General features: G+C 39.6%; 1 protein-coding gene across 3 annotated transcripts in view; it reads right to left on the minus strand.

Moving 5' to 3' along the window:
- ZFYVE26 (zinc finger FYVE-type containing 26) overlaps positions 1 to 12,520 on the minus strand; it is a 47,554-nt gene that overhangs the window by 16,319 nt on the left and 18,715 nt on the right. For all 3 annotated transcript variants that reach the window (XM_062495926.1, XM_062495928.1, XM_062495925.1), the window contains exons 18-28: positions 11,459 to 11,686; positions 9,954 to 10,059; positions 8,484 to 9,220; positions 7,727 to 7,923; positions 6,773 to 6,877; positions 6,545 to 6,667; positions 5,876 to 6,052; positions 4,509 to 4,755; positions 3,308 to 3,406; positions 1,502 to 1,659; positions 401 to 570 (exon numbers count right to left, since the gene is read on the minus strand). In XM_062495926.1, the coding sequence (XP_062351910.1) occupies positions 401 to 570; positions 1,502 to 1,659; positions 3,308 to 3,406; positions 4,509 to 4,755; positions 5,876 to 6,052; positions 6,545 to 6,667; positions 6,773 to 6,877; positions 7,727 to 7,923; positions 8,484 to 9,220; positions 9,954 to 10,059; positions 11,459 to 11,686 (2,347 nt within the window). The remainder of the gene's footprint in view (positions 1 to 400; positions 571 to 1,501; positions 1,660 to 3,307; positions 3,407 to 4,508; positions 4,756 to 5,875; positions 6,053 to 6,544; positions 6,668 to 6,772; positions 6,878 to 7,726; positions 7,924 to 8,483; positions 9,221 to 9,953; positions 10,060 to 11,458; positions 11,687 to 12,520) is intronic.

Consider the following 12,520-nt stretch of genomic DNA (forward strand, 5'->3'; position numbering starts at 1 on the left):
CAAGCAATTACAGAATAACTAAAGCACTGATATATTCAGCAGAGCTAGTCAACATGCAGTATTAATCCAGGAGCTGAGTACACTGGGAGGAACTTTGTCACACTGTAGCAATTTGTGCTATGTTTTGCATCAAAGCATTGAACTCTCAGGGTAGTGATTAATTGGTGCTTAAAGAATTATTGATACTTAAAGGATTTGTTGCCTGGCTCTCCAATATTCTTTCCAATGCAAAAAGTAACCTTAGGCATAAGGAGCATTCCCACACTTACCAAATCTGAAAATCCCAACAGCTGGAGGCCAAATAGCTGATGTTACATTACCCAGATAAATCCAAATGCCTCTCTCATTCCATTCATGCACTCTGCTGAAAACTGAGGAGAACTAGGAAAGAAGGACTTACGTGCTTGTGTCTTGCACCAAGCCAGGCACGTGTTCTCTGTTGTAGTAGCTATAGCATTGATCACATACACGAGACAGATTTTCTCTGCAAGCTTCTATTTCCATTTTCTTGGTGGAGCAAGAGCTGCACACCAGCCTGCCACAGCGCCTGCAGTGATGGCGCCTGTTAAACTAAGCAGAAGAGGTCATGGATGAGCCACAAAGAAAATTTACTGAAGTCCCCTCCTATGTCTCTCTCCACTCGTGAGTAAACGTATTCCATTTGAAGAGTGGAAACACCATGCAGGATAAGGCTTTTGAGAATTACACAGTGATTTGATTCTCCCTGTTAAAATTCCTTTTTGAAGAAAGCATAGCAAAGAAAAAAAAATCAAACCCCAAAGCCACAGGCCAGTATTTAAAACATGTTTGCAGTGCCTTGGGCTTTCTACTAGTTAAGTTATCCCAGTTTTGATGACAAAACTAATTAGATCATGTCCTGGAAAAGTACATAAAAGCTCTAGACTGTTTTTCTGATACCACCTTAGAAATTTCCAAATTCAAAAGCAAGAGATACTTTTGAGAAATCAGTACTGTTTCTATGCAGCAGAAGATAACAGACTGCCAGCACACCTGCAAAACTGAAAACTAATGTTCTCCCTCAGAGCACCAATGTAGCTGCTCAAGTACTCCATGAAACAATAGTTTTTAGAAAAGTGCAACCAACAGCAAAGATTTAATTTTCTAACTTGCAATCTGAATCATACAGTGATCATGTTACTTCTTGCCAGCAGAGTCAACTAGACAGCCTTTAGGAACATTAATACTGCTCTTGTTACACATTTTTGAGATGCCATAGTTATATTATCTCTGATGACTGGATTTCCTCTTCAGGCTCTATCACTTCACAGAACTCTGCAAGGAGCTAACTTGCCAGTCTCCTCGACCACTTTATATAGAAACCAATGGTTAAATACCAAAGGACTGGCAATTTTTCTGGGCCCATGGTGATGCAGACAAACCTGCTAAAGTAGCTCAGGTCTCTTAGGAAACAGACCATGAGGAAGTGCTCATATTAAGGTCACAGTTCTAGGAATGCCTGTACTTCGTTTTTGCTCCTTACCATAGTGAAGCGCTCAGTTTTGCAAACCATACATATTGTTTCAGTGTCATCGGGTATCCATTGCTGCTTTGGTGGTGGCTTCTCAGGAGGCACAAATTCTTGAGGAAAAAAGTTCTGCTGCAGGCTTCTGTCTCTGGGACTTGCAGATATGGTTACACCTGAAAATGAGCCCGGCCAAGAAAAACATGGAATGGGATTTAAGCTGTTTAATAGAGTCTCGAGTACCAGAAAATACTATAGATTCAATAAGGCTATAAGATCTTTCTGCCTCACACGATGACTACTACCATTATCTTTCAGATAGGCATGGAAGAATAACATTGTATAAGGAATGTAAATGCTTTAAACTAAGCCTGTAAGATGGTGAGCTTATAACACTTCAATGCTTACAAGGAAGAGAATGTACTTATTAAGAGACCTTTACAACAATGAGAGAGGTGTAAGACAGTGTGTCAACATCTGTTCTTGTATCACAAGCAGAAACTTGGGGGAGGAAGAAAAAAATGCCATAGTCATTGGATACCAAAAAGCAATAAAATAGAATCTTAAGTATATCCAGTGCTGACATTACTGAAGACTGGGAGTTTCCTTTGCTATCTCAGGAGAGATGTGGTATGGCTAGAACAGCCTGGCCCTCGCTATTCTGGATGCCTTTTCAATCTGCTGTGGGAAAATCAGTTCACAGAGGCAAGAATTTAGGCGTGGTCTTTGGGACCTTTGACCCCAACAATGAGATACTCATTGAATGAAGCTTACAGTATTAGACAGGCTTTTAGTTTCCATGATGTGAGTCACACAACAATTAAAAAAGTTCAACACGGCACCGCAGCCCTGCAAGGCACCTTCTGCGTACATGCATATTAAACTAAAGAATAACAAAAATCTCAATTTCACTAAAGCTAACTCATTCTCATTCAAGTAGATAACCAGATTGCAAATAAACACTGAAGGACCACGCATTCAAGTTTTTTAACAGGACAGAGATATTTAGGCTGACCATTTATAAGAAAAAAACTTAAAGAGTTACACAGCCCAATCCAAAATACTGCTGTCACTTAATGTAAGCAAGAAGAGTCTTCAGTTCAGGATACAGAAGCAGGAAATAGTTCAGACACCCTAAACTGTAAATCAGGATATTATTCTGCAGTTCTAGTTCAGGCCCATCACTTGCAAAGAATCCTCATCCTTGGAGGTCTGAGTATACTCTGTTAGTCTTTCCCTGAGAGCACAAACAGACTGTGCATCCCTTGCATGAGTTGCTGAAAAGATCCTGCAGAAGAGTTTCTGGTTGTTTCTTAGCTACAAATATTCTCCAGTTGTTCTGGCTTAAATTACTTCGTTTCCATTTTTTTGTGTCTGAGGGCCATGAGGGGAGCCTCTCAGACAATACAAGCTGTGCTATTTTTCTCAGGTCACAGCAGGGATCCTAGGGAAAAAAAAAATTCAAGGACCATAGAATGGCATACCCAGTGAACGAATTGGGAGAAAATGGCTGGGAGGGGCTGATCTCTGCTGGAAAATGGGTTGGGCACTGGTCAGCACGTAGTGGGCAATTGTATTATACAGCATTTGTTTTTCTTGAGTTTTGCTTTTCTTTTCTGTTTTTCTTATCTCCCTTTTCATCATCATCATTACTATATTCAACTTGATTTCAATTACTAAACAGTCCTTACCTCAACCCACAGGTTCTACCCTTTTCCAAATCTCCTCTACACCCACATGTAAAGGGGCTGGTGGGAGAATGATCAAGCAGCTGTGGTTGCTGCTGAGGTTAAACCCCAACAGGCACCAAGGTCTTAACCTTACCAGTAGAGCTGACTGAAGATAGTTCTGATGATCCTGATTTAGACAATGTTTCACACTCCAACACCTGATTTAGACTTTCTTGAATATGTATCAGAGAATCTAGGACAAAGGGAAGAAAGGGGGAAAAATCAGAGGACAATACTGGTCAATACATCTATCTGTTTTCAAGAAGATTAGAGAAATTAATTCACAGGAGTATGTAAGAAAGTCAGCACAAAACAGGGCTACTTATGGAATTACATATTGCTGTTTGCATGCAAATTAGTCCACAGCAATTAATGCAAAACTGTATAAAATTCAAATACCTAAAAAACAAAGAGGGATCCTTATTAAAGCAAGGGAGTAATGACAGCTATAGGAACAATACAGCAGAGATATGAAAACAACTGGTTAATACAAGCTGCTTATGGCAAAGACTAAATGCTTCACATTGCAGTGGAAGGAACATGCATACTTGCAAAGTTGCAGATCATCTGGCAGGACGAGATAGACAACTCTGATGCTTTTATGTTAGCAACAGCTGCATCTTTAAATCACAAAATGAAGTCAACACTTGGAAATTGGCATAATACAAACTGGCACCATACCAGAAGGTATAAATAGATAGGTACAGTACAATACATTTTTAATATAGTAACACAAAAGCATTGGAATGGATCTGCAGCACCCTCTGCTGTTCCAGTTCAAAAACCTTAAAAGAAGGTAAATGCACCAGACTCAGAGACAACATTGATGAGAAGGGATTGGCAAGCCAGAAATGAGAACCATAACAAGATTGTTAACAGAACTACGAGTCTAGAAACTTCCTATATGAAAAAGGAATAGGGCTCTGGTAGGAAAAAATACTACAGAAGACTACATCCCCATTCTACTTGAGGGAAGATGTAGCTGGCTGCAGGCTTTAGAAGTGCTTGTCAGTGACTTTGAATTAAACAGGAGTAAAATAAAACTGATCAGTGTTATACAAGAAAATAAACCTCAATAAGGAACAACAGAGAAAAGCCTGAGAAAGTTTTGGAGCTGTTGGTCCTTGAAAACATCTATTTCCAAGAAAGGCAAAGACTTTTAAGAGTATGTTCTGGGCTAGAGGAAGACTGGAGGCAGACATCTAAAAACATTATGGCACGATTGCTGAAATTATTCTGGGAAGATTTTGGACCTTCTTTCCCAGATGAAAAACAGCATTCTGATAGACAATTACCTGATCTCCTTTCTTTTAATGTGAAAGGGAAGTTGAGAGCCTTTTCTGCGTACTTGGAAAGCAAACTGTCAATGTCTTCTACAGTAAAACTGATTTCCTGCCCAGCTAAGAGCTGGTGCAGTGTCTGCACAGCTAAAGCTACCCAGTCCACCTTCATATTCATGAGGAGCTGTTCCAGCATGAGCAGTGGCCTTGAGGAGAGGTGGACATAGTTAACACGGGAGAGCTCAGGCAGAGTCAGCAGCACCTGAGACACAAGAAAAAAAAAAAAAAGATATCATAAAATTACACACCTTTCAGTCTGTGTTTCTGTGAGATTAAAGACAAGAAACTACAGCAATAACTTGTGCAGAGAATGGGATGACATGTGGAGGTCAAAAAAAGGAAGTGGGATTTCTCATACCAACTCCTACTTCTGTTACAGAATTACTAAGAGGATTTGCAGAATAACTTAGCTTCCACTTTCCATTCTATGAAACACTGCCTCATTTCAGAGGATATGGAAGAGTGAAAAATCTTTTGTGCCCCTGTGACAAGTATGCTGTAGAGAGTATTGCACACTCTCTTATTAAAAGAAACTTATAAGAAGTATATTAGTCCAATCCTTAACCTTTTAATCATTTGTGGAAATGTTAAGAGGAGAAAATAAGAGCAATTCTCCTCTAGATGGACAGTTAATATGGATGCTTTTCAAATTAAGTCATCTCTTCAGAAGGAACAAGTAAGGAAGCAGGCAGCCCAGCAAAATACTGTTGTGGCACACACTGGAGCAAGCTGCTGTTTACAGTCTACACCAAAACAGACATTACCAAAAGCACTGCATTTTGTTTACATGTAATGCATTCAACTAAGGTAATCTGCTGATTAATGCATCTGTTCTCAGGTTGAGCACAGATGCTGTGTGACTTCTTTAAAAGCAGTGGCCATCCAGAAAGGAGTGATACTCTTCACCTTTGGAAGGCACCATACAGGTGCATATGTAGGACACCTGGTGTTACTGATAGAAAGTTGAGCATACTTTCTTCTTCAATTGCGACAAAGATAGCAACTGTTCTGATAAACTCCACAATTTTATTTTATTCCACCCTATCTTTTTTCAGCCTGTGTGTTCCTCCACTCCCCACAGCTCAAACGCAAGACTGCTTTGTTCATAATGTGGAACTGCAAAAATGGAGAAAGGAAAGAGAAGCTTGAAGACATCTCTAACTTTCCTTTTGATCCTGAGACTCAGGGTCTTAGACCTGATGTGGTGAGAATGCTCTGGTAAAACCTACAGGCTTTTTATATTATGGAAATATTATGCATTACAAAATTACTTATACAGCTATTTATTACTGTTAATCCCTCAAGGCAGGGGTTTTACTGACCTTTGATCCTATATAGAGTGCCTGGATTTCGTTCCGTCGTGCTGTTGTCAGACTGGCATAGAAGTGAGCTGTGAGGTAATCAGCCAAGAAGTGAGAGGCTGCCAGGTTTGGATGCTGATCAAGGGACTGTTCACTGATGGCAAGGCAAACACCAGGGTCTTCAATTCTTTGTAAAAGCTACAAAACCAAACAAAACACAGGAAAACCAACAACATTCCTGGAAGGCAGCCTTCTGTCCGTGACAGTTTATTACCTTACAATGTTCCAGCAAGAAAATTAATTCACTCTCTAAGTGACGGCTCCATCATTATTAAAGCCAAAAATGTTCACACCACTAATTTGGGCACTGAAGCACAGCTGAGCAATTCATGTTATTAGTTTCACTTCAGCAGCACTGACATGTTTCATCATGATTTTTCAAATGAAAGGGGTTTTGTATTTTCATGTAAATGACATTTTTGCTATTAGGTCGAAGAACTAAATTGCCAAGCTGGATTTTTTCTTAAACAGAACAACGGAGAGCTAGGATCTTAAAAGCTTATCTAAGCAAATGACATCTCTTAAGGGTAGAACCAAAAAGACCATGAAAACACACACAGTGAAGGCAGGGAAAACAGCTGTCAAGTTATTTGATCTGTGGATATGAGGATGAGAGTGTCTTGCTAATACCTTCAATGCCTTTTCCATGTCTCCCATCTCCAGTAAGTGAAGAAGGTGCTCACGGTGAAGGCTGATCAAGTCTTCTCTTGGGACAGGATACAAGTGTCCCCATTCCTCACACAATTCATACTCCTAAAGAACAAAAAAAAAAACAAAAAAAAAAAACCAAAAAACCTCAAAGTTTACTCAAAGTTTAATGCATTCTAATTCAACAAAATTCACATTATGATGTCTAACCTTGGCTTTCAGAATGATCTTCATGACAGCCTGGGGGTCATCAGTGCAGGCTTTTTTCAGATCCTGCCAGTCAGTCCACAATGGCTCATTTTGTACATTCAAAATCTGAAAAAGTTAATATAGAGTAGCACAAGTTGAAGAATTTTAATTCATGGCAATCAATAGCCTAAGAAAACAGTTGAGATGATCACATCAAGAACTACTTCATAGAATGAAAAATTCAAAAAGAAGACCCATTTTTATCTCTATCCCTTTTCAGGGATGATGTAATGCTCTTACACGCAAAAAAACCCTCCAGTTTTCACAGATGTGAGCCTAAAAAGCACATTTAAATGGCAGCTTTTTGAAAGATTAGATGGCAGTAATTATAGATGTAAAAGTACCCGTATAATGCAGACATTGCTGGCACTAACATAGACAACACTAAGCTGTCAGTTAGCAGAACTCCCACCAGAGAGAATTAAGCAGGGATGGCTCCATATTTTCCTGTTTGGCTTTTCAATCTGTGCTGAACTCCAGACCAGCCTGGAGTCAGCACTGTCTGACTTAACCTGGGAATCTACACTATGCTGCAGTTAGAAGAACTGACTGCAATACAGACCTGCTCCTTGGACCACTAGTCTTGTACACCATCTGCATTTCTCAAACTTTCCACAGGCTCTAGGATTTGTATAGAATGGAAAATACTTTGCAAAACAATCCGACTCACACAAACGTTTGTATCTAAACATGTTTGCAGACCTGAATACTAATAGGCAAGTGGGACAGTTAGGAAGGATGGAAGCTGAGTGTTAACTGGATACTGTAGTACTTCACATGAACTGTTTTGGGCAAGACTTGAAAAGCTCTCATGATAAAGAAGAACCAAGGATTAAAGCTTTTCAGAGGGCAAGCAATATTTGTTTCCTGCTGCCTAGTTCATCTCAGTGGTTACCTGGAAGAATGACTCTGTACCTTTTGATAAACCTGAAGCTCTTTCCTCCTGCTGTGCAGATTGGCCTTTAGTTCATGAGGTATGCCCTGATCAGAAATGCAGTAAGCTAGAATTTCCAAACAGGCATCAATGGGCCACTTATCCAGACAGCGCAGGGCCAGTCTACTTCTCAACACTGCATTTTTTACTGGGAACAAGTATTGCCAACCATCCTTATCTGTGGAAGAAACAAAACACTAATTTGAAATTCACTTTCTATAATTCGGAAAATTTAAAAAATCTTTATCCTTGCTGGATCACATCAACAAAAGAAACACTGACAGGGCTGAAAAATCTTTTTAATAAAGACTCATTCCAAGCATCAAATTTTTGGGAAGCATCCAAAGTTAGCATGAGATACTTACTATTCAGACTCCAAAAGGCACCTTTCACAGATCACATCATCCATGCATGACAATGACACTGCTGTAAGAGATGTTCCATTAACAGTACAATGATTACTGTGTCCTGATGCATTCAGCTCTTCACATAAAAACAACACCACAGATGTATTCCCGTTCTCATGTACTAAATTGGTCATGATTTGCACATTTGTGAAACAGAAACAATACCATCAGAGAAAGCAAATTCAGGATGAAGAAAGAAAAATTATCTATTTCTGTCTCTGGATTTGCCCAAGGACCACACTTTAGTTTCTACGTCTTGATCCAGACTCCATTCTTTATTTAAAAAAAAAAAAAAAAAAAAGGAAAAACGGGCTGACTTAATCCTTCTTACCTTCAGCAGCAGCACAACTCAGCACAGCATCCTTCACATTGACCACTTCCTCCACATCCTGACTGTATAGATCCAAGATCTTCAGAGTTCTGTCCCAATCTTTTGCCCCAAGAGCTTGTTCAAAGATTCCCATTAACACTTTAACAGCTGTGGTGGAATGTAATCCTAGGAGAACCAGAGACATGTATGCCTTGCCAGAGAAGACAGCAGACAAACTGCTACCTTCTTCTTGATTCCGAAGCGGGTCAAACATAGCAAGAAGAAATCGTTCCAATACTGGGAACTCCTTCAACAGTGTCTCACACTCCCTGCAAATCTGCTCCAAGCCTAAGGGCACCTCCCGTTTGCCCCGAAATTCCATCCAAGATAAACCTGTTTTGTGACTTTTCTGTATATTACATGCACTTAGACATGCCACTGTAGCCATTAGCTTTGACTGAGACTTCAGGAAGTCCAGGGAGGAGGCAGTCAGTGTGTGCTGGCTCAAGTCATTCAGAGAGGATGAGGCCTGAGTGGAGATATCCTCAGAGGTCACTACAGAACTGTGAACAGGTATTTCAACATCTGGCAGGCAGTGGTGGGCACACCGGTGTGTCAAGTTGCTGATGTTTGTCAGAAAAGACTTTGCCTGGCTGCTTTGCCTAACACTGCACAAGGACAGTGGCTCACAGCAAGAGTTAACAATGATATGCTGCACATTCAGGTTCAACTCTTCTTTAGCCAAGAGAGAAGAAAGTCTGTAGGATTGAAAACAGAACCAGCTTACCCAGCACATATAAAAGGTACTTTATAATTACAGATTTTCATAAATCTTCCAAATGCCTTGAGAACACAATATTCTTCACAGGTACATACACAAGAAGATTACATATACTATTTTAACTCAGAGCTTACGCTGCCATTCCTTTACAGAAAGGAACTTACTCCTCAAACATTGACTTTTACCTAAATGCAAACTACTAAAACAGTTTACCACTAGGGCTCATCTTTTTAAAAGCTACCTCATCAAATCAGACTGTTTCCACATCCACCTGATTTAGTAGTTGCAATGGAAAGAGTCTAGATTATTCAGTTTACCTGCTGACCAGAGCAAGTGTCATGCCCAGTATTCTTAGTAAGACATACTGGCCTACTTTATTGTATTACATTGACAAGCTGCAAGTGCACTCCTCTGAACCATAACACAGTTAAAAAAAAATCCACATAATTTCACTCTCACTTTACAATAGACAGTAATTGTTAAAAATATGGAGCCACTGCTCTCCCCGTCAAAAATCTTCAGGTTGATGGAGAAGGCACTGACTAAGCTCCTCCCTGCACACCAATCCTTGCAGCATCAAGTGATCAGCTGGTGGGACACAGCAGGCTGTACCACCTGTGATAAGTAGCAGAAGAACTTAATCATGGCTAAGGTAAAAGTCACCAATACCAAAATAACCTACAGGAGTACATAATACGAAAAACACTGACCTGTCAGGATGAACTTGCCTCTCAAAAACAAGTTGGGAAAGCAGCTGAGTTGGACTCTGCTGTAACAGTATAAAAGGGTTTCCCACTTTCACTTCTGCAGATACATCTTAGAGAAAAAAACACCAGAACATTTATTATAATACAAACACATTAGCTGAATGCACTGACCAACTTTTTTTTTTGAATGTAAATTTTAAGGCCCTGAGTCTAAACCACTCTGACTAAATTCACAGAGTTCTAAATTCACATTAGAATGGTAAAATCCAGAGTAAATTGCAAAGCATTTGTGATTATGATATGCTTCTCAATCTTAGTAACATTATGTTGGACATATTGCCAAAACAGGTAGAGATTCTTCAGCCTTTAAGCAAGATCTAGGTCCAAACAGCTTAGCAACTCTACTTCAAGCTGTCACCAAAATATGTATTTGTGGTGAGAAGTAGAAAACATGCAGAATTATTTCCTGATGAGTCTCTGGATGTAGATTAGTGAGTCCATGCTCTATCAAAGTCAGTTAACAAGGGCAGAGGGAACTCACAGGTGTACGGGTACTTTTACAAAGGAGTGAAACCCTTGTCACTACTGCTGGAAGGAATTTGTATCCACCACTGAGTTATGGCATGTAACTTTGGACACATTCTCCTAAATTCACCTTTCCCTTTTATCTTCCAATACAACAACATTTCCCCCAAACTCACCCAGCCCTTGAAAATTGTTTGCATTTTTGGCTTTGGCAGCTAGTCAGTGAGGACTAAATCATTCCACACAGAAGTTAGGGTTGGCACAGCAGTGACCTGAGCTAAAACAGGATGTCTACAAACAGATCTTTGCCCTTTTTTCTTATTCTCTTGGGAAGGTATTCCCTGAAATCAGTACTGTGGTATTTTACATTAGTGCAGCTCAATTAGTGTCAACTTTAATACACAGATAAGCATTTTTACTCCTAGCACAATGAATTGTTCTGCTCTTCTGAGAGCTTTATGTGCTGATGGTACATTCCTTTTCATGGACCACCATCATCTGCTGATTCTATAAAAACATTTTGCCTGGTTACCCCTCCAAGGCCTTCTACACACTCTTATCCCTGTGAAGCAGCAGGGTGCTTGCTGCCTCTAAGGGAGCTGTAAATCATACAGTATGATGATCTGTTGGATGCAAAAATCAATCTTGCCTTACAGTGGTAGTGCTAAGAATTTTTGGATATCAAGGGCTTTTTGTTTTGTCGCCACTCTAAGTGGAGTGTAGAGTCTGGGTCAGTAGTCAGCATTTCTGTTCTCATTTTCCCACTGACATCAACTATTTTTATATGCGCTGTGGGTGGCCTAGGTGTTATGAAATGCAAAAAAAAAAAAAGAAAAAGTAAGAATAAGTTCAAATCAAAAGCACAGATAGTAGGTACATTTGGCAAGGAACCATTTTTATACAATTACTTTCCAGAATTAGGCCAGACTGCACAGTCTGAGTGTCTTCACCTAGGCTCAGACTTTCCAGCAGAAGCCCCTTACCTAGCTCTGGATTCAAGCTTCGTAACACCACAGCAGCCAGCGTAGTGATGTAGTCAAGGAAGGCCTTCACAAAGTTTGTGTGCATGCTGTTCTCTGGCATGCTCTGGGCATGCTGGTCAAGAGTTCTCAGCAGGAGCTGTGTTTGGTTCCAAACCAGGTGCTTCTCCAGCTCCGCCGGTTTGAGAGAGCCCTGCTCCACCAAGGTGCCAAGCAGGTTCCCTTTAGAGTCTGGTTTAAGGGAACAGGTGTACATCCAAGATTCAAGGATTAAATGTCAAGAAGAAGGGAGGCAGCGGGGTAGGGAAGAAAGAGAGAGAAATGCTTTAACTTTATTTCCTCTCTGCAATTATAGGTCTCAGTGTAAGCATTATGATTTAACCAAAAGGAAGGGTAATTTTTACTGTAAGCATTATAATCCAATTGAAAGCAAGAGAAATATTCACAGCAGAATAAAACTATAGTTCATCCAAATTGGTAAAGATGGCTCTGACAAGTTAGAACTATATTAAGGCAGATGTAAAATATATCTAGTTCTGTGTCATTAACATTTATTTAAAAATACAGGTGCTGACCAATCCTTGAGCTCCATAACATTTAGCTCTTAGAGCTCTCCTGAATTTTTGCTTATTAAACATTTTAAGAACACCAAAAAGCCATTTAGAAATTTGGTGAATAGAAAAGAAACACCAGGGCTACATAATGAAGAGAGCTGTAAGAAAAAGCAACTGTGGGAAAAATGAGATGTTTTATGACAGTCCCATGAAAATTGAAAGGTATTATGCTAATACAAAGGTTTTTATGTTTATCTCTATTTTGTTACCAAAAAAAAAAAAAAAAAAGGCAGCAAGAGTAACAATACACCAAATTATCTATAAGGTACCACATTAAAACACAACTTGAAAGAATTCCATGCTAGACTGCATAGAAATAGGACAAATATTGTCTCTGACAAGTTCCGAATTTTCGCTGTGAAAACAAATAAAAAGAATTACAGGTAAATTTTACCCTTTGCATTTGTGATTTTTAAAAAAATGTATTTGTGCATATGTCAAAGAACATTAC

The sequence above is a fragment of the Cinclus cinclus genome, chromosome 6 (genome assembly GCF_963662255.1).
Source record: "Cinclus cinclus chromosome 6, bCinCin1.1, whole genome shotgun sequence".
Taxonomy (NCBI): domain Eukaryota; kingdom Metazoa; phylum Chordata; class Aves; order Passeriformes; family Cinclidae; genus Cinclus; species Cinclus cinclus.